Here is a 21,787-nt window from a genome sequence, read left to right as displayed (position 1 = left end):
ATGGACTATTTTTATATGTACAGCCACAATTTCTGAAACAAAAATAAATAATAAAGGACTATGAAGACAACCTTGTCTTATAACTTAATGAATGTTGAATCTAGGGGTCGTGCCATGGGCTTTTACAACACTATTATAATTTTTATAAAGTGCACTGACTACTCAAAAATCTGCGTCCAAAACCAAAGCTATTCATATATGTCTGCCAGGCATGAAACCTGATTGTTCCTCATCAATAATATAGCCTAATCCTACTTTTAATCTTTTGGCGAAGGTCATGACAAATATCTTTGCATCGAGATCAATCTAAACTAATTGATCTCCAGTTCTCACTACTGTAATTAATCTTTGGTTTGGGGAACAATTTAATGAGGCCTTGGCAATGAGTGTGTGGTAATTCTCCTTTGTCTATGGCTTCTTCAAAAACCTCCGTTAGAAATGGGGCTGAATGCTTCCCAAATGTCTTGTAAAAGTAATTTATGGGACCATTACTACAGGGTGACTTCATGTCTTTAAGGGAGCCAATACACTTTTGCACTTCTGCCAAACTGATCTTCTGGTCACAAGTTTAAATCCTTGTCCTTTTTTTTTTTTATATACCTTTAAGGTGGAGTATGTAAGATTTTCAATATTTTCAAAATAAATTAACTAAAAAAATACCTACAATCATAATTAGATAGTTTTTTTTAAACATGTAGGTTCCAGTCTGTCCATATTTGATGTTATTAAATTACAAGTTTAATTAATGACAGACCCTTCTTAAATGTTTGCCTACCAGTAAAAAAAAAAAAGGGCTTTTTGTCATTTGTCGTTAATTAAACTTGTAATTTAATAACGCATCAAATATGGACAGACTGGAACCTACATGTTCAAAAAACTATCTAATTATGATTGTAGTTATTTTTTTTAGTTTATTTTGAAAATATTGAAAATCTTAAATACTCCACCTTTAATAAATGCCTTGATGCTTTTGTCACTTTCAGAGTTAAAGCATATAACTTCTTATAAAAATCAATAATATGCAGGGATATATTGCTTTTGATCTTCACATATTTGGTCATTAATTTTGAGTTTAGACATGAAAGATGATTCATAGTTTTTTTCCAAATTAAAAAAATATGTTGTGCCTTTTTTAATCCTAGTTTTAACCATTTTTTATTTAATAAATTTTGTCTAATTTGAGTTGTAATGCTGCCAATTCTCCGAGTTCTCTTTAGAGAAATTTACCGTTTCAGACAGTCCCAATATTTTGGTAATTATTTTGAACTTTTTTTTTTCTGTTTTAGTTTTGGCAATTCTTTCCAAATAAAATAGCTAAATTCCTAATATCAAATTTCATTATTTCCTGACATTTCCCACTTTTGTTTATTGCTTTAGCTTAATTCTTATTTGATAAAGATTTTAAAACTGGTGTGATGTGTTCAGATCTTCGCATTGGTAAAAGCTCTTGCAGCAGCATCTGGATGAGTTGCAGATGTTTAATGCTCTTTTTAGGAAGTCCTGGTAAAAGGCTGTTCCAGTGCATGAATGATTTTCTTCTGGTCTTTTTGGGAGACCAAACTTTTAATTCTGTTGATGTTTCTACTTTGGTAAAAAATGTGGCTGCTGAAAGCCAGATCTGAGTCTATCAACACTCCAAGGTTACACTTGATTGGTAGTTTTGTGAGAGCCTGAGTCTCCAGGTGTTTACCAACACTGACCCTCTTCTTTTTGCTACCAACCAGAATGATCTGTTTTTTCTTCATTGAAAAAATTTCTCTCTCATCCAGGTGTGTTGTGTTGTGTTTAGACCCAAAAGTCTGCTGAAAACTTCAATTCCTTACCCTGCTGTAGGAATGAGACGGTGTGCTCCAGAGTGACATATTCCCTCCAAAAGTAGAGAAAAGTCTTTCTTCAGAAAGAATCTCAGAGCCAGTTTTCCTCCTCAGAATATCACGAGACCCCATTTGGACAACGATCTCAATGCCATCTGGACGTGGGAACAGAATGGTCGGCAAGATCTCTGTCAGTTCTGTCAGAAAAGTTATGTATCAGGAAAATTTATATTTTTTGTCTTTGCCATTTTCACATGTTGCTTTATCGAGTACACAATCAGAATTGTATCCATTTCTTTTTCAGTGGAGTTGGTGATGGTGAATTATGACCACTCCACATGTTTTGGTTTGCCCTTGGTGGGGTTTTGGGGCCATTTCTCACTTTCTTTTTAGTATACATTTTACTTGGAGTCAACAGATCAAATTTATTGTGCAGTGAGATTTGAGGTGGTAGAGTGCTGGAGCTTTAAATTTTCTGCTGGATTTATCTTGCAATGGACAACATCAGACCAGGTTCTGGCTGGGGTTTATGACTTTGGTCTGGCATGGTTCCAGTAGGAGAGATCAGTTTGACCATCTAGTTTGGGATCTTTCTCAGTTGTTCTTTGAACAAATCCATGGAAGTGTGTCAGCCAGATTTGTAGTGGGAGGCTTCACATCTGATGTGTTCCTGCATGCAAAAATTTGAGTTTGTTAAAAGGCTCAACAGCTTGGACAGGCGCTAAAAATGAGTCAATAAATTCTTATTTTCATTTTAATCCTCTTCTCAAGCTCTGTTATTCTAAAAAAAACAAGTTGCTCAAACTCTGTGCAGCTCACGGATACAGGGTTGAGACATTCTACTTGTGCTTCGAAGACAAACAGTAACATTTCTCCAAAAAGTATCGCTCCAGTGTTTTATAAGTGATCAGCAGTCTTTGTTTCTTCAAATTCTTGCCAGTAAATATAAGGAAAAAAGCAGAAAAATGCAGAAAAACTGAGAAAAATGCCAGGAGAGGAGAGGATCTATCAAAAGGGGAAATAATTACTTTTTTATTCATTTAAAGTTAGCTCAGAAGTCTAAATTCTATCCAGGACTCCTAGCAATGTCAAACTGACCCACTGCAGTAAGCTGTGAGCTTAGCTGTTGTAGTAGGCAGGAGGTTTGGTTGCACGGCAACAAAAGGGCTCTGGGGTCTGTAATAGGGTGACAGATGTCCGTCACAAACCACAAAACCAATTAAAAAAAAACTAACACAAATATGTCTGGACACCCTGACCACTTGGTTGCTTCAGCATTGTGTTTGTTGACCAGTGGGTAAAACTGAGATGGTAATTTGGTCAGTATTCAGTCTGAGCAGCTTCATTATCCAATATTATCTGTCATTTCTTTAGGAATTGTTCTCCAGGCTTGGTTCTGAAAGGCCTTCAGAACATCTGGCGAGCTGATGCTTTAACAGATCACAACAGCTCGGTAGACATCTTCAGTGCATTTGCTTAGACTTACAGTAGATGTGTTTTAAAAGTCTGTACATATGAAAACTCACATGTGCTAAGTTTAAATCTGTAACTTTAATTTAAATTTAAGGAGAAAGAGAGATATGAACAGCAACATTTCCAGATCAGGACTAATAAAACTAAAGAAGTTGGTAAGCATCTTAACCTTAGCTTCACTGACTTTGTCTTATTCAGAGCAGAGCTGTTTTCCCTCAGAGTAACGATTCACTTGCTAGTAATTAGGGTTTTTCTGCTTTTGTACTGTTTTGTTTTTCTAATTTTATTTTCAGCTATATTGGATAAACAGTGACTATCAGCATAGGTAACATCTGAAGTATAAGACCTCAGAATGATTGTTGCCTTAATTTATGTTATATTTATATGCTCAGCACACTGAATGTGATTGTTGACATTGACCTGAAGGAAATGAAGTCTAGATTTGGAAGGAGAAAATCCTTCAAATAAAGAAATATGAGACTAATTGTGTCTGTTGCCTTAATTTCAGTTGTCTTTTTTTCACTATAATAAACACACAAATAAAATAATAAAATTCTCTTGACCTTTTAATCTTTCCATATTTATTGGATATTTAACTTTTCATTGTTTCTTTTTCCTGTTTGGGACTCAAATGGTCTTCCATAAGTTTAATACTGTCAAACCTGCTTTTGTTTTCTACGAAAAAATGTAAACGTTTAAAAAAAAAAAGTCTTTCTGGGCTTACATTAGATACTTCATATTTTTCCTGATACACTGTGCTTTTATCTCTCTCTCTTATCTCTCTCTTATTTCCCCCCCAATAACAGTGTTCCATCATTAACATGTATGTCTCCTGTCTCAGCAGGTCTCCCCAGCCAGGAGTAGCACTTCCTATTGTCTGTTATCTTTCTTGTCTGTTGTCTTTCTGTCCTCTTCCCCCCCACAGAGCAGAGACAGATGGCTGCCTGTCCTGAGCCGGGTTCCTTCCTGTTAAAAGGGAGTTTTTTCCTTCCCACTGTTGCCAGTGTGCTTGCTCTGGATGGGAGATTGAGTTGGACCCTCCAACTCAATCTGTTGGTTTCCTTATATAGACTATTATGAATTGGCTTTCATTATGTTTTTTTTCCTGTCTGTAAAGCATCTTGAGATGGCATTGCCGTGATTTGACGCTATAAAAATAAAGTTGAATTTAATTGAATTTTAGCCAGTTTTGAATTTGTATTGGTTTTCTTGTTTGAAATGGATCTCTATAAACATACTTTTCCCCCTTTTTCATGAAGATAGTTTGCTCCATTTATAACTTAAAGTGGTCATTTCTTTCTTTTTTATAGCTTTTTCTTTCTATTTATTTGATTTTACTTTTTCCTGAATATGTTCCATATTAGTTGGATTTCAACCTTTTCATTGATTAGGGGAGACTTTAGAGGAGACTCAAATGTTCAAACTTGGCTTAATAGTTTTTGCAAAAGTGTCTTACACATTTTTAAAATAAAATTACAATTGCCTGTATTTTTGAGTTATAGTTGCCATTCTGTTGTTGGTTTTTTTTTTTTTTTCATGAATTTTTTTTCTGAATAAGTTATACAGAAGGCTATCTGGATGCTTGCGGATTAAAAGACTTAATCATCCTTTTACTGCTGTTAATATTGGGATAAGGGCACATCTGAGTGTATTTCTGCTTCCTTGATCTGTCACAAAGGCAGAGCACAGACAAATGTGACAACACTGCCACCTTGTGTTCACAACTTGGAACTGCTCTTTGAAATGGTTGCAGTGGTTCAACTGGATAATATACTAATATCTCTTTCTGCACTTCACGCAACTTAATCTACGTTTTCTTCTTGAAGTTGTTTTCGTTTATGTACCATTTCCTTCTTGTAGTCGTTTTCGTTTATGCAGTGTTTACTTCTTAAAAGTGTTTCGTTTTTCCGAAATATAGCGTGTTTTATATATGAATCGCGTTTGCACCTGTCGGCCACCGTAGACGAGTAAAGCAGCCAAAACGCTAGCGGAACATCGACAGGAATTGCGCTTTGAGATCAACCAGTTTTTGTTTTTTTTTTTACGTTTTGGATTTACACACCTGAAGAGCTCTTACTTGACCACACAAAATGAATTGGTTGGTATTTAACTCCTCTGTGTAAACAGTGAACATATAAGTTCACCTGATTTACTTTTAATGCAGCCATACGTTCCTTCAGGCGTAATGCTAACCAGTTAGCATGTTAGCTCGCTGTCGCGGGCCTGCTAGTCATTGTTGATATCTCCGTGTTTTCTTCACTTCTATAAGCTATAAGCCAATTGTTGTGGGGTTTAGCAACGCGAACTAACTTCTGGCTCACCGTTGTGACGATACTAAGCGTCGCCTTTTGAAATAATGTGTGTTTCATGAATATGAAGACAGCAGCTGCACGGGCTAAACTTTAATAAGTTCACGAAAAAAATCTGCGACTGCAGCTAAATTAACCAAAAGGAGACAACGCCTGCTTAACCCAAGATACTTGTTTGGTTTGATCTTTTTGGATACTATGATCTCTTTAACTTCATCTGTTGCATCGTTGATGAATACTACCCAGCCCTGTTTGCAGTTAACCACGATAATGAGTCACATTACCAGCCACTGTTTCTCCATCAGGATCCCTTATTATGGCAGCTGGTAAGCATGTATTGCAACGGGACGTCTGTAAGATCAGCCATAATAAATCCAATGGCCTTCTGCGAACATCTCTGCACGTTTCTTCTCAAAAGAACATGAAGCAGGTATGGAGATGATGCCTAAAAGAAAGAATTGTTGTGTACCGAACCAGTTCATGCGAGAGGTCCTGGTTGACAGTCAAGTACAGTGTATTAGTATTGTAGTAGGTAGAGACTGTGTTAGTGGCCTTATCCCTTATCCTTTTGTTTTAGGTGGATATTATTAATAAGGAAGAATTAGGTAAGGAAAGGTGAGTCTAATCCACATCTGTGGGGTTTATCTAAATATGATCATGAGTTCATTGTCTGTGCCCCACAGATCATCCCTCTCCAGACCATTAAGGCGCTTCTCCATAGCTATCATCTCAATGTTTGTGCCTTAAATGTTGTGCTTTTCCAAATTATGCCAGCCTTTGGTCGATTTTGATCTCCCTCTTGGCAGATTTCAGGTGCATTACAAAGCTCAAAATCCAAGCAAAGCAAAGCGACTGTCATCTTGCAAAAGGAAGAGTTGTGCATCGGCAGAGGTGAGCATAAAGCTGCACCACAAGTCGTCAGATGTAGGCCCTCCCCGAGACCCCGGCATGGCCAACAAAGAAAATGAGCTGACATGCTCAAGTGATGTGCGGGGCATTCACTGCTATGACAGCTGTGGACTGCCCATGAATTCCCCAGAGGGCTCCAAGATGGCAGGAGCCAGCTCCAAATACAGTGATTTTACTGAGGTGAGAAACATCAAACTGCTTCATTTTATGTGAAAATGGTTATTTTTGTCTTCTCACGTGTTTCTAATTAAGTAAAACACTGCATTTCCCTTTGGCCACTTGTTTTATCTACGAGTAGCTATCAAAGGACCATGAAGCTATGACTCACATCCTTTTTGGAAGAGATCTTCGACTCAAAGTAGCGCTAACACTATGGCGAAGAAATGCAAGTGAATTAGTGGCATACTTAATAAGGTAACATCACAATGACAAACATCAGTGTCTGGTTATTGGTGCTTATTTCATGTGACATATATTACATCTTCTTTGTTCTATTTTCCCCAGAATACAAGACACAAGCCTATTGATTGACTGCTTACCCATCTTAACAAACAAGTAAGTCACTTTTTTGTGTCTATTAAAAGCAGAAGCCCAGTTTTCCAGGTAACATTTCCCAAACAACAGATGAAAACAGTAAATAATTTAAATTCAGCTTATATGGTTGAAGCATTTTTTTTAAATCATTTAAGTCAAAACAATTGATGGTTTAATCAGTAGAGTTGTGATGATATGCTTTTGTTTCGATTCAATTCTGATTTTTTTGGGTGCTGATTTGATTTTAAATAGTCATTTTTCTTGATTTCTATTAGGAAAAAGCAACACAGTATCCAGACCATCATTCTGTTGCTATGATGCCCAAGAAGACAAGTAGAAAGATCAATAAAAATGACATAAATTTTCTAGTAATTTAATTTTTTTATTTGAAAAAAAAAAAAGATTTGTGAAGCAAAAAAATCCCGATTTTTTTTTCGATTTTTCAATTAAATTTTCCCACCCCTATTAATCAGCTTTATTTATATAGGGCTGATAACATAACAAATTCATCTGGTCTGTTTACTTTTCTTTCTTCATTTCCAGAGCCTTAAGTACTCAATCAGCTGTTTATCTATCGTGATATAACTATGAGGTTGACATCAACAATGAAAACATTTTTGAATTGTATTTGTTGTTTGTTAATCTTTAGCATTACTCAGTGCTGAAAATCTGTTCCCTTTTCAATCATCGTTATTCCTCTCTCATCAGCCTTCAAACGGAAGCACCATGTTTGTCACTTGGCTGCTGCGTTGACCTCATGCCCCACGTCAAAGTCATCCTCGCCAGTAAATATCAGGAGTAAGTGTCATTTAAGAAATGCATCGATGATCTTCATATGGGTTCTGTTTTGATGGATCGAGTTGAAAGGAGTTGGGTTTCCTATTTTTATCTTTGAAATGTTTCTCCGCTCGTCCAAAAAGCTCCAGCTGGTCTGATGAATAACTAATGAAGTGAAGGGAGAGCTGATGAATCCTGTTGAACGAGTGGTGAAATGCCTTTGACTTGCATGTGTGCTCTTAAATATTATATGTTATGACAGAATTTTCAAATGTTTTTTCAGCTTCATGCTTTGACAGACTCATTACCGTTTTGTTTTTTTATTTACAGACACATTATGGTGGTTTTACACTGGGTTCAATCCGTCATCAAGAAATGGTGGCCAGAACTTTCAAAAAACGAGAAGAGACTGCGGGACAGTTGTTCAGAAGACAGGTGGGCATTTCCTATTGGAAAACAGACACTTAGAAAACTTAGAGTGGGAGGCAATGCGTCAGTGTGTTCCAGCCTCATGGGAGAGCTAATGTAGCACAAACAACTCAAAACTTTTTAATGCTGGTCGTCCATAAAGACAGTTGTGATGTTCAAAAGACTTATGAGTGGGCTCAAGAGTCTGTGCTGGACCTGGAAACTCTCAAAGTAGACATTCTGGTTCATTGAAACACATTTTCTGTTCCATCGCATGGATGGCTGAGTCCGCGTGTGTCATTTGCTCAGGCATGAGATGGCAGCAGTGCACATTATAGGAAGGAGTGGGAGTCGTGTTCACTGCCATTTTCTAGTGGAACATGTTGGATCCTAGTTAGATGTTGATGTCCTTGAAGGCATGAAGTGCAGCACCCACTAAAAGCATTGTTGCAGACCGCGTTCACCTCTTGATAGCAGATGCATCGCCAATGGCAGTGGTAGCATAATGATTTCCCCTCGCTGAAAACCTTCACGAGGAAGGATTTGACAAACATGGCAACGAGTTTAATATGTTAACTCAGGCTGTAAATTCCTTTTGATCTTCGTTTAATTGAACATTTGGAGGATTTGTTGGAAAAATGAAAGCTTTACCTGCATGACAGCAGCATCTTGCAACTGCGTAACAACTTGCTACCGGGTCTTACAGCAGATGATGAAGCTTTTTCATTTTAGCAATGTATTCTGTATTTTTTAGTGATTCAAGTTTACTCAAAGAAATTTAATCCAGAACCATGTGATTATAAAAAAGGGTAGATTCTTTAAGCTTAACTAGTCAACTAAACTACCTGCAAATGCAGGTGATTGAAATTAGTCTTCAGTCGAGCTGGATTCAGTCTTAAAGACTGGGTAAGTCATGTGAAGTAGAACATCTTCCTTCGCATTACATATGAAGCTGGTTAAGACCTCTAGTTCCTTTTCACGGTAATCTGTACAAAGGAACATCTCTGCCATGACACTAGTCTTTAAGAAGATCTTCAGATTATTTGCATAAATCCAGTTCTTGGAGTAGGATGAGTGAGATGTGTCACTGGAACACATCCCTCTGCATATTCCCAAAGCATTAACTGTGATGTCCACGTCACCTTTCACTTTTTAAGTAGCTTGCACTGCGACACAGCCTTACTTGAGATGAGCCCCTCTTGTCATTTTGCCCTGTAAACGAGCTGTCTGTTGAGACAACCTGCTGCTGCTGCTACTGGTGGGATTATGCAAGTCACCTAAAGTTTTCATGCACTGTATTTAAGTAGATTTCTCAAAATGAGATGTGGGGGGCCCTGCTATAAACCACAGAAAGCACCCCCACAGTCCAGTAGGGAAGCCGTTGCTTTTTGATGAGCCTGTCTCTAACTAGTTAAGTTTATCACAATTGTTGTCCGATGCAGGTCCTATACTGTTTTCAAGTCGTACTTTTATAAATCTTTTATTTTTTCAAATAGGAACGTTGACGTCATGAGGCAACGACTGAAGGATTTATGGAAAGAAGGATCCCATTTATGTTTGATTCCAGGATCCATCGGAGAAATGTCAAAGGTATAAAACATCATCATTACATCGTTGAAATGGGATTTAGTTCAATACTTGTCCAACATCTGTCTATATTTGAAATTAATGTTGCCCACAAGCTTCTTGTTCAAAGAGGTGAAAACTGATTGATCACTAATTTAGATATTAGGAAAATGCAGGAGAGTTAAATGAACAAATCTGTCACTGTGTAAAGATAAGGTTTACTTTATATATTTGTAACAGACCTGTGTTAGCTGACTGCAAATCCTTGAATCCGTCTCTGGCCTCTGTTGATTTTTGGGTGGACACAGACAACCACTCCCATTCTTTGAAACAAATAATAAAAGATAACCCCTTCAGGTTTAGCAGGCTTGCTTGTGGTTGTTTCTACATCCTGTTGCATTGTGGAAACAAAGCCGAAGATCCATTTCATTCTGCTTTAAAAGTCAATAATTAACAAAATGCATGTTTTAGTTTTTGCCGAAAATGTTTCCATTTCTACATTTTCAGTGTTCTCTCAAATCATCCTGCATGAAACTTTCATGGCGGAAATGTCAGCGTTGCTCATTCTCCTGATAACATCTACAAACAAATATTATTTTAATGTGTGCAGGCTGTTGGACTGTCTGTGCTGACAGATAACACGCTGTCTCTGCTTTGTGTTTCAGGTCATCGAGGCTTATCTGACACAGCTGCCCTGACAGCTGTGAATGTAGCATTCTTAGGATGCAACCACTACTGCTTACCATGACTGTGTTTTCAGCTGATAATATTGCCAGACAATTGGACTGGTTCACGCTGTTTACACTCAAACCTCTTAAATGGGACTGAACTTGACAAGTCAAACAACTCCCCTCGGTTAGAGCTGGAGACTCCTATGGGAGGCTGCAAAGGCCTTCCTGTGCAGAGAATGACTGCTTCACATTGAAGTGGACCGTCTTGTGAAGGGGCACGTTTAGTGGGCCTCCATGAGACAGGGCGTAATGTTGCTCTATGAAGTGCCAAGGTCTTTTGTCTCTCGCTACACCGTTAGGTTTCAAATGCCCTGTTGTTTTGTGTTTTGCACTTTGGTTCTCTAGAATCAGGAGCTTAAGTTAGCAAGAGTCTTTAAGTTATAAGTGTTTTCTTGTTTTCATTTAGCCTCTTCCTATGACATGTGATGTGTTGAAACAAGTGATTCTTTTAATCTTTTAAATAAATTTGATAAAAATCTAACCCTTATGTTTACCTTGTTCTTCTTTAAGAATATGTTGAAGATAATTATTTCCAATCAAATACATACCTTTATATGCTTTTTAAATAGGATATATAAATATCAAAGCTGGATTATCCAGTGGGCATTATGGGCCCCACATCCACTTGGGGTCCACATAGGGCAAACACCAGCAGTTTGGACATGAAACAAAATGTACATAAAAGCCAGATAGTTTCACCACAGTGTCTAGTGTATTGCTATTGGTACCACTGGCTGAGAGATGTTAGAAATGTCATTTCACGGTGTATCATTCACAATTCTCACAATGTTGTGGTGGGGAACGGGGCCCCTGGAACACTGGGTCCAAGGGCCTGTGCACTTTTAATCTGGTCATGATAAAGATAAATGCCAGGTTTGTTGATTAGCTTTTTTGTCATAGTCAAGGCCGGACTATCTTATGGGCATGGGCCCTGGGGCACACACCCTCTTGGGGTCCATGTGGGGATCACGTAGGGCACTGTTTCTCAAATGGGGGTATGCGTACCCCTGGGGATACTTCAAGGTATTCCAGGGGGTACATTAAATTTTTTGAAAATGTATATCTTTTAATGTTTTCTTTAAAACATCCTTAAATTAAAAAAAATATATTGTATAAATACTTAATATATTTTTTAAAAATGTAAGTATACATTCATGAAATGAATTTACATTTAGATTTACACCATTTCATTCCTCCCAAAAACCCACATTCAGACGTGAACCCCACACATAACAAACCAAATCCTTTTTTTTTTTCTTTTTTTGTCTTATCCAGCATTTAAGCAAGCAGACTGATGTTCTGGATGGTATGTTCTGCTGAGCAAATTTATTTTGCCAAGGGGAACTTTTATAGATGTAATGATCCCCTTGTATTTCTTGATTCTTATTTTATTTTTCTATTTGCTTTGGATAATAGTTTGTATTACAGAGTTTATGCTGCTGGACCTGACCGGAAAGGACAGGAAAGGGGCAGAAAGAGAACAGAAAAGAGAACATAAAAAACAAAAAGAGATCAATGCATACATGTATATGCACATACATACCCACCTACATATATATGTATATACACTCGCACATACAGTACATATATACATACATATATATAGATATACATACATACATATACACATACATATCCATACACATACATACAGACATATGTACACACACATACCCACCCACACACATAAATATATACACCCACACAAGCCAACTCTAGATTCATGGTCCCTGTGGAGAACAAAACCATTGACAATCAGGAGGACCAGAAACTAGCAAGTTAAATCAAAAAGAAAGAAAGAGAGGTACCTGCTGTTAATGAATAAACTTGCTGGATGACTCAGTGACTGTAACACTTGCAGAACATTTAGAGTGGAACGTGTTCAGAGAAGAGTGATCATGCCAATGTGACCCCGCCCGCTGTTACGCCCCTTGGCCTGTCATCTAGCTCATCATTTCAACAAGCATCACCTGGGGGATTTGATACACCTGGCTTCCTTCCTGGAGCTGCCCTCAGGCTGATGTGTGCTGGGTGCTGATTGGTCGCCACACGCCCACCTGCCCCTGATTGGCCAGACCTTCTACAGAGCACCGGAATAAAGGCTGTCACCAAACTTCGTTCTGGGCAGCTGTGTTCTGGTTGAGCCTGGTGCCACAGCTTGCCACTCCTTCAGTGACTGCGAAGGAGTTTTGACTGTTTGGTGTTTGCATTGACGCTTTTGCGATTACCGCTGGGTTGGTGCCAGCTTTGGTGGGCACTTTTGTTATTGGGTTTGTTTGGTTGTGTTCTGGTCTTTGATGCGTTTAGGGACTAGTGGGTCCCAAGAATAAAGCCTTCATTTGTACATTTTCGTGGTATTCTTTTGTTAATGTTGCCACCCCCCCCCTTTACCCCTGGACAAACTCCATTGAGGGTCGTAACACCCGCCTAGGGCTAGAGGCAGGCCAGGAGAACCCAGAGACCTGGGTAACCGACAGTCACCCCCAGGCACAGACCCCAACCACCCCACTCCGAAGCCAGCCATGCATCTGCCCAGGAGGTGGCGAAGGAGGTCCCCAACCAGAGTCCCCCGCAGTCAGGGGGAACAGGCCCCAGCAGGCCCAGGCCGGCAAGGGCCGATCCCGCCGGGCACCGGCCACCCAGGGCAGACAGAGCGCAGGTCCCAGGGCCCCAAGAGCCCGAGAGCAGCCCCCCCACCCCCGCAGGCAGAGGGTACAGCCCACACCGACGGAGGACCAGGATCCCCAGACCGCCACCTAGCGGCAGCCAGGTCACACCCCAGTGCACCAGCTGCGCTCCCCGGGTACAGGACACCCCCCCCCCCCCCACCACCAAACCACACACACATATACATGCACACCCTCCCTCCCCCAACACGCACTCCCCTCTCAGCCCCCATCCACACACCCCTCCGCAATCCACACACATCTCCCATCACATACACAACCCCACCCCACCTCTACTCACTCACCCATACCAAGTCACACAAACCCCAACCTACCCCGCCCCCACACGCTCACACCCCGCCACCCCATCACTCTACTTCTACCCAACCACACATGCCCCACCAAACACCCCTCCACCACCCACAGCCCCCCCACAGACACCCTCACTCCTCCAACACAGGCACACCCCATTACATACAACCCACCCACCAACATACCCCTCCACACACACACCTACTCATCCGCACACATCCCTATCCCCTCACCCCCCTACCCACCTATATCCCCAACCCTAATCCCCCCCCAGCCACCGCACCATCCATCTGTAACCCCATACAACTACTCCCACACATCCTCACCTCACCCCTCCATCATGTCCCATGTGAGATGCCCCAGAGGGGGCAGAGGACAGGATGGCCCCAATCAGGGCCCCCATAATTACCGCCCACCACTCCCAGTGTCCCCCCCACCACTCCACAGATGCAGCTGACCCAGCACCCCCCAAGGGCCGGTGACAACCCCCCTACAGCCAGGCCAGCCCAGACTTAGGTCTAATGGATGGCACTCTTCCCCCACCCGTACCCTCCCCCAGTAAAGCCCCGAGAATAGGGGCATGAGAGGACCCTATTGCCCCTGCCTCCCCCCCGCTTATGACTGATTGTGAAGTATGTATTAGTTGCAATTAAAATCATATCACCAAATCATATTTGTAGTCACTGTCGCCTTGACAACGCAAACAACAGAGTTCTGGTTGAAGCGTAGTAGAGATGTGCAAAACAGTTGCCACTGTTTTGCATGGTTAAAGTTTAATAAAAACAAACACAAATGACAAAGTTCTGTATTTCATGGTTTTTTTTTCTTAACCAAAAATACTTTGCAGTGGTTAGGGGGGTACTTGGCTGAAAAAATATTTTACATGGGGTACTGCGTTGCAAAAAGGTTGACACAGGGCATACACCAGCAGTTTGGACATGAAACAAAATGTACATAAAAGCCATATAGTTACACCACAATGTCTTGTGTATTGCTATTGGTACCACTGGTTGAGAAATGTTAGAAATGTCGATTCAATTTTCCACAATGTTATGGTGTTGAATGGGGCCCCTGGAACACTCTGGGCCCAGGGCCTTGTGCACTTTTAATCCGGCACTGGTCATAGTTTCAAAAAAGTATATTCAGCTATAGCAAGGCTTTAAAATGTTCAACTATTATCACGAATGTAAATATGAAAATTAAAATCTCCAGTAAAGCTGTGGAAAAGCATAAACATAAACGGTATGGTGTTTGTTACGTTCAGAGCGTCTGTAACTGCCGTTTGGACAATAAAGTTTGTTTAAAGTGACGTCATTTTCCGCAGAGACAGCTGATGTAGGATTCTGCCGCTTCTTCCGCAACCTGCACTAGAATAAATGTTGACAAACAATCAGTTAAAAGTAGTTGTAGTTTTGTAAGAAATAGACAATATGTTGTATAGAGAAAGGATGCCGCTATTATGGCTTTTTGTACAAGCTACGCTCGCCGTGGCGTGGTGTTTTACTGACATGGATCCAGGGCCTAGTGCAACACAGCCAAACGGAGATCGGTTTAAAATCGAGGGAAGAGCGATAGTTCCCGGGGTTAAAACACAGGACTGGGTCTCTTCGGCCAGGGTACTGGTTGAAGGTGAAGAATACATCGGCTTTTTAAGGTAAGAAACCACTATGTTTACAATAGCTACTTTGTTAGTCAGGTCGCTAGCTAGTTAGCATTAGCATTGAGAACTAGCAGCTTAAGTTGCGCTGCCGGTGTCGTGCGGCAGCTTTTGCAAGCAGATGGGAGGTTTAAATTACCGCTACTCATTTACAGATTAATATTAGTGAATTTATCTCTCTCTCCAGCCTGATACTGAAAGTAGTTGTTAATGCCGTTGTGAACTTAAACGATTATCACTGTAAAACTGTCACCATAACAAATCGTGGCCCTAAGAGACATGTGTATGTCTGGCGTATAATTACAGTAAATAAATGTTTAGTACTGACACTATGAGTATATTTACACCAGTATATCACAAAAGTACAGTTTTAAGAAAGTTACTATCCTGTGATTATTGTGCCACGTGCTACCTTGAATCCATTGCGGTTCACAAGAACATTTTGTTCCATTCACTCGGCTAGCTCTATTGCAGAGCTCTTTACATTAATCCACGTTTGAATAGCTGTTTTCATTGGTTTTGGGGGCAAATTGGCATATATTTGTATAAAAGAAATCCAGTATGGCTGAACAAACTGGTATTATTTACAAACCTACAGTAAAAATCTTCGCTGAGGGATTTCACAATGGAAACCTTATTAGCCAGTTTGTATGTAATGAGCACTTTAAGGACACTGGGATTAAAAAAAAAAAAAAAAAAAAACCAACCAAAAAAATCGCTGTACGAGTATGGCATACAAATAAAAAATTAAGGAAATTATTACTGAGTTGTGCACTTAAAAATAACTACGAAAGAGTTCAAATATATGCAACTGTTATCTATATTTCTAGCCATTTTGAAAGGATTCAGTCAAAATAGACATGTTTGTGATTTTGCTGTAATTGCAGGATGTCTTCTTAAATTCTGAATTGCATTATCTGTCACACAGTCATTCAAGAGTTTCTATTTTAAATTGACAAACAACATTACAGTTAGGATGTGTCAATGGTAAGTTTACAAATGTGATTAGAGACATGTGCATCTTTTGTTTTTTCTTTTTAGCCTCTGAAAAGGGTCTTGCTTAAAAGTGCAGGCTTGATGTTCTTCGTATGGCTACTAAAAGCTTTAGAAAACCTGAATGTACTTATAGATGTGGCAATTAGAATCTGAACATGATAATAAAGATGGACATTTCTTTGTCACAGAACTGATGGAAGTTTTGCTGTGAATGACGTCCCTTCAGGATCTTATGTTGTTGAAATCATCACCCCTACATTTAGATTTGAGCCCGTACGTGTTGATATTACATCCAAAGGCAAAATGAGGTAAGGTTTTTCTGCATGGAGAAACTTAACAAATACAATGTACTGTATTGTTTGGTTTTGTATACTAGTCAGTATTCAAGTTACTGATTTAAGGCAACTTCAACCCACCACAATGTGTCTTTTACCAGGGCACGCCTTGTAAACTACATAAAAACTTCAGAGGTGATTCGCCAGCCGTATCCACTTCAAATCAGGTCTACAGGTCCTCACAGCTACTTTATGAAGAGAGAAACATGGGGCTGGACGGACTTCCTTATGAACCCAATGGTAAGAAAATGCACCATGTGTTTATTTATATAATGTTGCTCAGTGGGTTCCAGAGACGTGAAGAGATAAGTCGATGAAAGATGGGTTAAAGACTCCAACTTTCTGTTCCAGTTTACCTCAAACTTCCAAAGAACAAGTTGTGTTACTATGATAATATGAAGCGATGGCATTACATCGTACACAACATAAACTGATGGACCGCTGCTTCTGATAGACTAGTTGATTACTTCTAACTGAGCTGCTGATGTCAACCCCACACAGCATTACACATGGTGCTTTTCTAGGTGACTAGATGACAGATGTTCAGTTTGTTACATGTACATGCAGGTGTTGTGTTCATATTGCTGCTCAGCTGAGCTGGAGCCGGTTAAACCAACATCTAGTCGCACGACTGAATGCAATTAAACAGTTGGAATCAACAGCCCGATGTTAACAGGGTGGGATTTTTTTTGTTTTCCTACCATCATCAAATGGTTTTAACTGGGTTTTGCCATGATTTTTTTTTCCTGATGTCATGCCATTGTGCTAAATGAGAAAAGATGTGATCTTGTATTTTTACACTTAAGACCACATGGTTTCTAGTGTGACAAATTAATTGTTTCACAACTTTACTGTTATTTTATGTAGCAAATTAAAGTGAATTTTTATGTGTGCTGATTTTAGATGGTTCTGTTGACTGTAGTGCTGCTAACTAGACTAGGACTTTTGTGTATGTGTGTCAGGTTGGGATTTTCTCACAGTTATGGCCTGTCATATGTAATATATACCATAAGATTGGCTTATATTAAAAATTATAGTTTCATATATTCATGTATGAACATGAATGTCTTGTTTATATGGCACGTTTGCTGTCTCTGCAGGTTATGATGATGGTTCTGCCCCTGCTGATCATCGTTTTGCTGCCCAAGGTGGTCAACACCAACGATCCGGAGATGAGAAAGGTAGAAAATTAGTTTTTCTTTCTTAACTATCAATTGTAGAACAGCGATGATAATAATAATGTTTCTGAATTAGAATAACTCCCTGCTGATCAGTTAAATAAGTACTTACTATGGCTCTGATGCATTAAATGTAAACCAAATGCTTGTTTAAAATGCATTACCAATCACCCCTGTCTTAGCCTTCATTCTTAAATGTAATCTGAAATAATTTGACTAAAAAAAGTGGTTTGTTTTCCAGGAATAATTTGTCCACACTGACTCTTTTCATTTATCCCCATCTTTACAGGAAATGGAACAGTCCATGAACATGTTGAACCCCAACCCCGAGCTTCCAGACGTGTCCGAGCTCATGACCAAGCTTTTCTCTGGTTCCAAGGGCTCCAGCAAAGCCGGCAGCAGCAGCAAGGGCACCAGGCCAGCAGCCAAGAGGAGGTAGTACCGTACCTGCCTGCGAAGATCCACCTAAAGAAGCTTGACTTATCCCATGGAAGCAGGATTTTTAAGTGTACAGATTTCTTTATTAGTAGATGTTCTGAGCACATCTCGATTTCTAATATTATATTGGAAACTGAATGAAAAGGGTTTTTTTTTCTTTATACTGCACTGATTAAATTATCTGCAAAAGCTGTTGTCCATCTGCTCTATACCTACAACCTACCTGTAACTCTGCTATCCATCAGTTTTTCTTTTCTAACCCTCCATTTTGTATTTTTCCACTGCTGCTAATTTACCACCTGAAGAGAGCATATATACATATTGTGAGATTTCCTTGTCGGCTTCCCTAATACGACTGTGAATGAATATAAATTTAATTTTATGATTCATAAATTCTTATTTAAATGTGTAGATGAATAAATTGCAAAGATATATGACAACTGTCTTTTTATTTTAGACATTTGTTTGAACGTAAACACATGAAATTCTTATTCCTGAAATCACTGGCTACTTTATGGCCAGAAGTCACATACTGTACATTGTGTGCCTGAGATGTACAAATTCAAGTGGATAAAATAGTAAAGCGCTATGTGGTTGCTTTTAAGATCTCTATCGAGTGTTTTTGGTTTTACTTTTAATAAAATGGAGAGTAAATATTAAAGTCATTAACAAAAGTCTTTGTGTTAATTTTATTCTTTGCAATTCCAGTTGAATAGAAACAGCCAAATTTATATGTAATTTATGGTGTCTAAAGGTTTTTTCCATACCTTCAGACAGTTGTTCTGCATCATTGTTCACATGATCTTTTCTGAATGTACAAGATCACTACCTGGAGAGATTTTGGGTTCGTAGTTGGCTTCATATGTTAAAGACTAGTCTTGCTTTTCTATAGATTTGGCCGTAGGCATTTGAGGTGATATGACACCTATTCATTCATTTTCTGAACTGCTTAGACCAGGCTTATTCAACTTGGACCTATGAGGTCTGCAATCCAGCAGGTTTCCCATATATTTCTGCTTCAACGCACCTGAATCAAATGAAGTGGATCTAACAGCCTATCAGGTTCTACACATAGACTCAATAATTTTAGGCAGCTGTGTTGGAGCAGGGACACATGGAAAACCTGCTGGATTGCGGATTTGAACTAAATTGAGTACCGCTGGCTTAGACTGATTAGGGCAGTGTTTCTCAGTGCCAGTCCTCAGGCCCCCCTGCCTTGCATGTTTTATAGGCAACCCTACCTTAACACACCTGAATGAAATAAAGACTCATTAACAGGCTGCAAAGAACTTGATGAGGAAGTTCAATAATCTGACTCAGGTGCTTTGGAGAAGGAACATGCAGGGCAGGGGGCCTGAGGACTGGATTTGAGAAACACTGGATTAGGGTCACAGGGAAGCTGGAGCGTATCCCAGCAATCATTGGGTGAGAGGCAGGATACACCCTGGATAGGTCGCCAGTCCTTCACAGGAAACGCTATCATGTGATCTTAATTCTCTTTAGGAAAGCACTTTTTTCATATCTGATGTGCCACTTTCATTGAAGCATGCAGGAACTAGCTGGTGGTTTAAAAAAAAAAAAAAAAGTACACAGCACATTATAAGATAATGCATCAAAGTCAATCACTCCTTGGATCAACAGTTAAAACAGATCAATAGATGAACATTGTTCTCATGGGATAATTTGGGTATTCAGGAGCATGAAAAACAATACAGAAAAATAAATAATAGAAATGAAATATTATGAAAAAGTCAACTAAAGTGACACTAAGCAAACAAACAGTCTATAGATAAATAAATGCTATAAAAATATACAAGCCAGGTTAAAAAGGACATGAGTCAAGTTAAAGGGACCTGCTGTGACAATCTTTTTGCCCAATCCACACACTGTGTTTTGCTCTAATGCCCACCCCCCGTCTCCCCTCCCAATGTGCTGCTGAATAGTGTGATGGCCCTGCGTAGGAAGGATTTCTCTACAGTTCAGTGGCTGCATCCTGCTGCTGAACGAGCTCGTCTGACTGACATCATGCAGCAGCTTGTCCAATGTTGTCTTCTCTGGAACTACAACAGAATCCAGCTCCAACCTCATAGCCAAGCCAGTATCTTTCACCAGTCTATCCAGTCTGTTCGTGTCCATCTTCCCTTCTATAATCAGTAATTGCATAAGAGCTGCGAATATTGATCATGATGATTGCTCCTGAATGTCATCGGATGCTCATTGATTGAAGATTTCTGTTTAAACCATACATGTTTTTTCATTTAACTCCTCCCTTAAAGAAGCACGTAAATCTTACTAGAATCCAGCTGCATCACAAGTATAAATCTTTACCCATCCGAGCAGCAGGAAGAGTGACGTGCAAGAAAACAACAGAAAACAGTTTCATGGTCGTGGCATTCGGGTGCCTGGAGAAAAACATTAATTGAGTTTTTTTTTTTTTTTAGTGAGGGAAAGTTCAACCTTGAAGGATTTAGAGAGAATAAAAACATGTTTGCACATTTTTAATGTAGATGTTAACTTTCTGGGCAACTCGGACAAGATGTCTTAAAAATGCAACAGAACAATTAATCGATAGTACTGAGCTGGCAGTAAGAATGGAGCCATCCCTTCAGGGAAACTGCAGGAAAAAGATTTACTTCAAGGTCAGTGTTTGTTGTCTCTTATTAAAAATTTAAGATGAGCTGTTTTCATTGATTTAGCTGTAAATCTGTTGTTGTATCACCTACGATAAAAACAAAGCACTTAACAGACAAAAACAAACAGTACTAATATTAATTTCCTTCAAAGACTTTGGCTTCTCTGAAAAATGGTTTTAAATGATTTATTTTCTATTTTACAAAGACAAAAATAATCAAACATGACCTGCACATGGACAGATAGTTCATGTGCCGCAACTTTTTTTTTTTTGCTTCAGATTTGAAGCTTTCCAGGTCTTCAAAGTAACGGCAGGATAATGTATTGGTAGAGACTTGTAGAGACTTCGTGGAAAGTGTTACTTGTTTTGTTCACTGGAATGTCGGGACAACATAAAGCATTTACCTTACTGCTACTAGCAGTGATCTTTTATTTGTCTACAGTTTTTATGTATGCTTCACATCTGGGAAAAAAAAAAAATCAAGTTGGGAATGTTAGTCTGCCTTTGAGTTCGTATTTTACTGTTTGTACTTTTGTACACACAGACTCACTTTTACAAAACTGCACAGACACACAGTGGCCACAGATCAGTTCACAAAGCATTTTGTCAGAACAAAAGGCACAAAGTTCATGGAAACAGCGAAAACATTTCATAAAAGACACACAGCTGCAATAGTTTACAACATCACAGATACAGTACTGTGTAAAATCCAGGAGCCACCTGGGGGTCTTTCTATATTACCAGGAAAACAAGAAATGTTCACAGAGATGTATTAAAGTTTAGTATATAAGACAAAAAACAAAGTTTATACAAGTGTAATGAGCCTAAAAATGATTGGCTATGACCACATTTATTGTTCAACATGGCCTTAACCTTCTTAGAAAGACTTTCTTGTTATTTCTTTAAGTGATCTTCAGGAATAGTTCTCTGGGATTTGTGAAGGACTTTCCAATGCTCGGCTTTGGATGTGAAGTGCAGTCCAGTTCTTGTGTCTTTCACACCTAAGCCTTGCCTCCCTGTTTCCACTTCCTTATGGATGATTTCTTACAGCA

At 39.3% G+C, this 21,787-nt stretch overlaps 2 protein-coding genes across 2 annotated transcripts; both read left to right on the top strand.

Annotated features, from left to right (window-relative positions):
• The first annotated feature begins 5,258 nt into the window (after positions 1–5,258).
• On the top strand, positions 5,259–10,995 carry katnbl1 (katanin p80 subunit B-like 1). Its single transcript, XM_079255920.1, has 10 exons — positions 5,259–5,385; positions 5,902–6,026; positions 6,174–6,211; positions 6,403–6,685; positions 6,804–6,919; positions 7,010–7,060; positions 7,748–7,837; positions 8,147–8,251; positions 9,721–9,814; positions 10,456–10,995. Exons 2-10 carry the CDS (start codon positions 5,913–5,915, stop codon positions 10,486–10,488), a joined length of 924 nt encoding a protein of 307 aa, XP_079112046.1. The 5' UTR covers positions 5,259–5,385; positions 5,902–5,912; the 3' UTR covers positions 10,489–10,995.
• A 3,820-nt stretch (positions 10,996–14,815) lies between these two features.
• Positions 14,816–18,768, top strand: emc7b (ER membrane protein complex subunit 7b). The gene is made up of 5 exons (XM_079255997.1): positions 14,816–15,153; positions 16,341–16,460; positions 16,589–16,727; positions 17,588–17,668; positions 17,955–18,768. Exons 1-5 carry the CDS (start codon positions 14,930–14,932, stop codon positions 18,102–18,104), a joined length of 714 nt encoding a protein of 237 aa, XP_079112123.1. The 5' UTR covers positions 14,816–14,929; the 3' UTR covers positions 18,105–18,768.
• Positions 18,769–21,787: the final 3,019 nt, after the last annotated feature.

Source organism: Telmatherina bonti (genome assembly GCF_933228915.1).
Source record: "Telmatherina bonti genome assembly, chromosome: 16".
Classification (NCBI taxonomy): Eukaryota; Metazoa; Chordata; class Actinopteri; order Atheriniformes; family Telmatherinidae; genus Telmatherina; species Telmatherina bonti.
The sequence above is the reverse complement of the archived record's forward strand: the minus strand, read 5'-3'. Positions and strand labels throughout refer to the sequence as shown.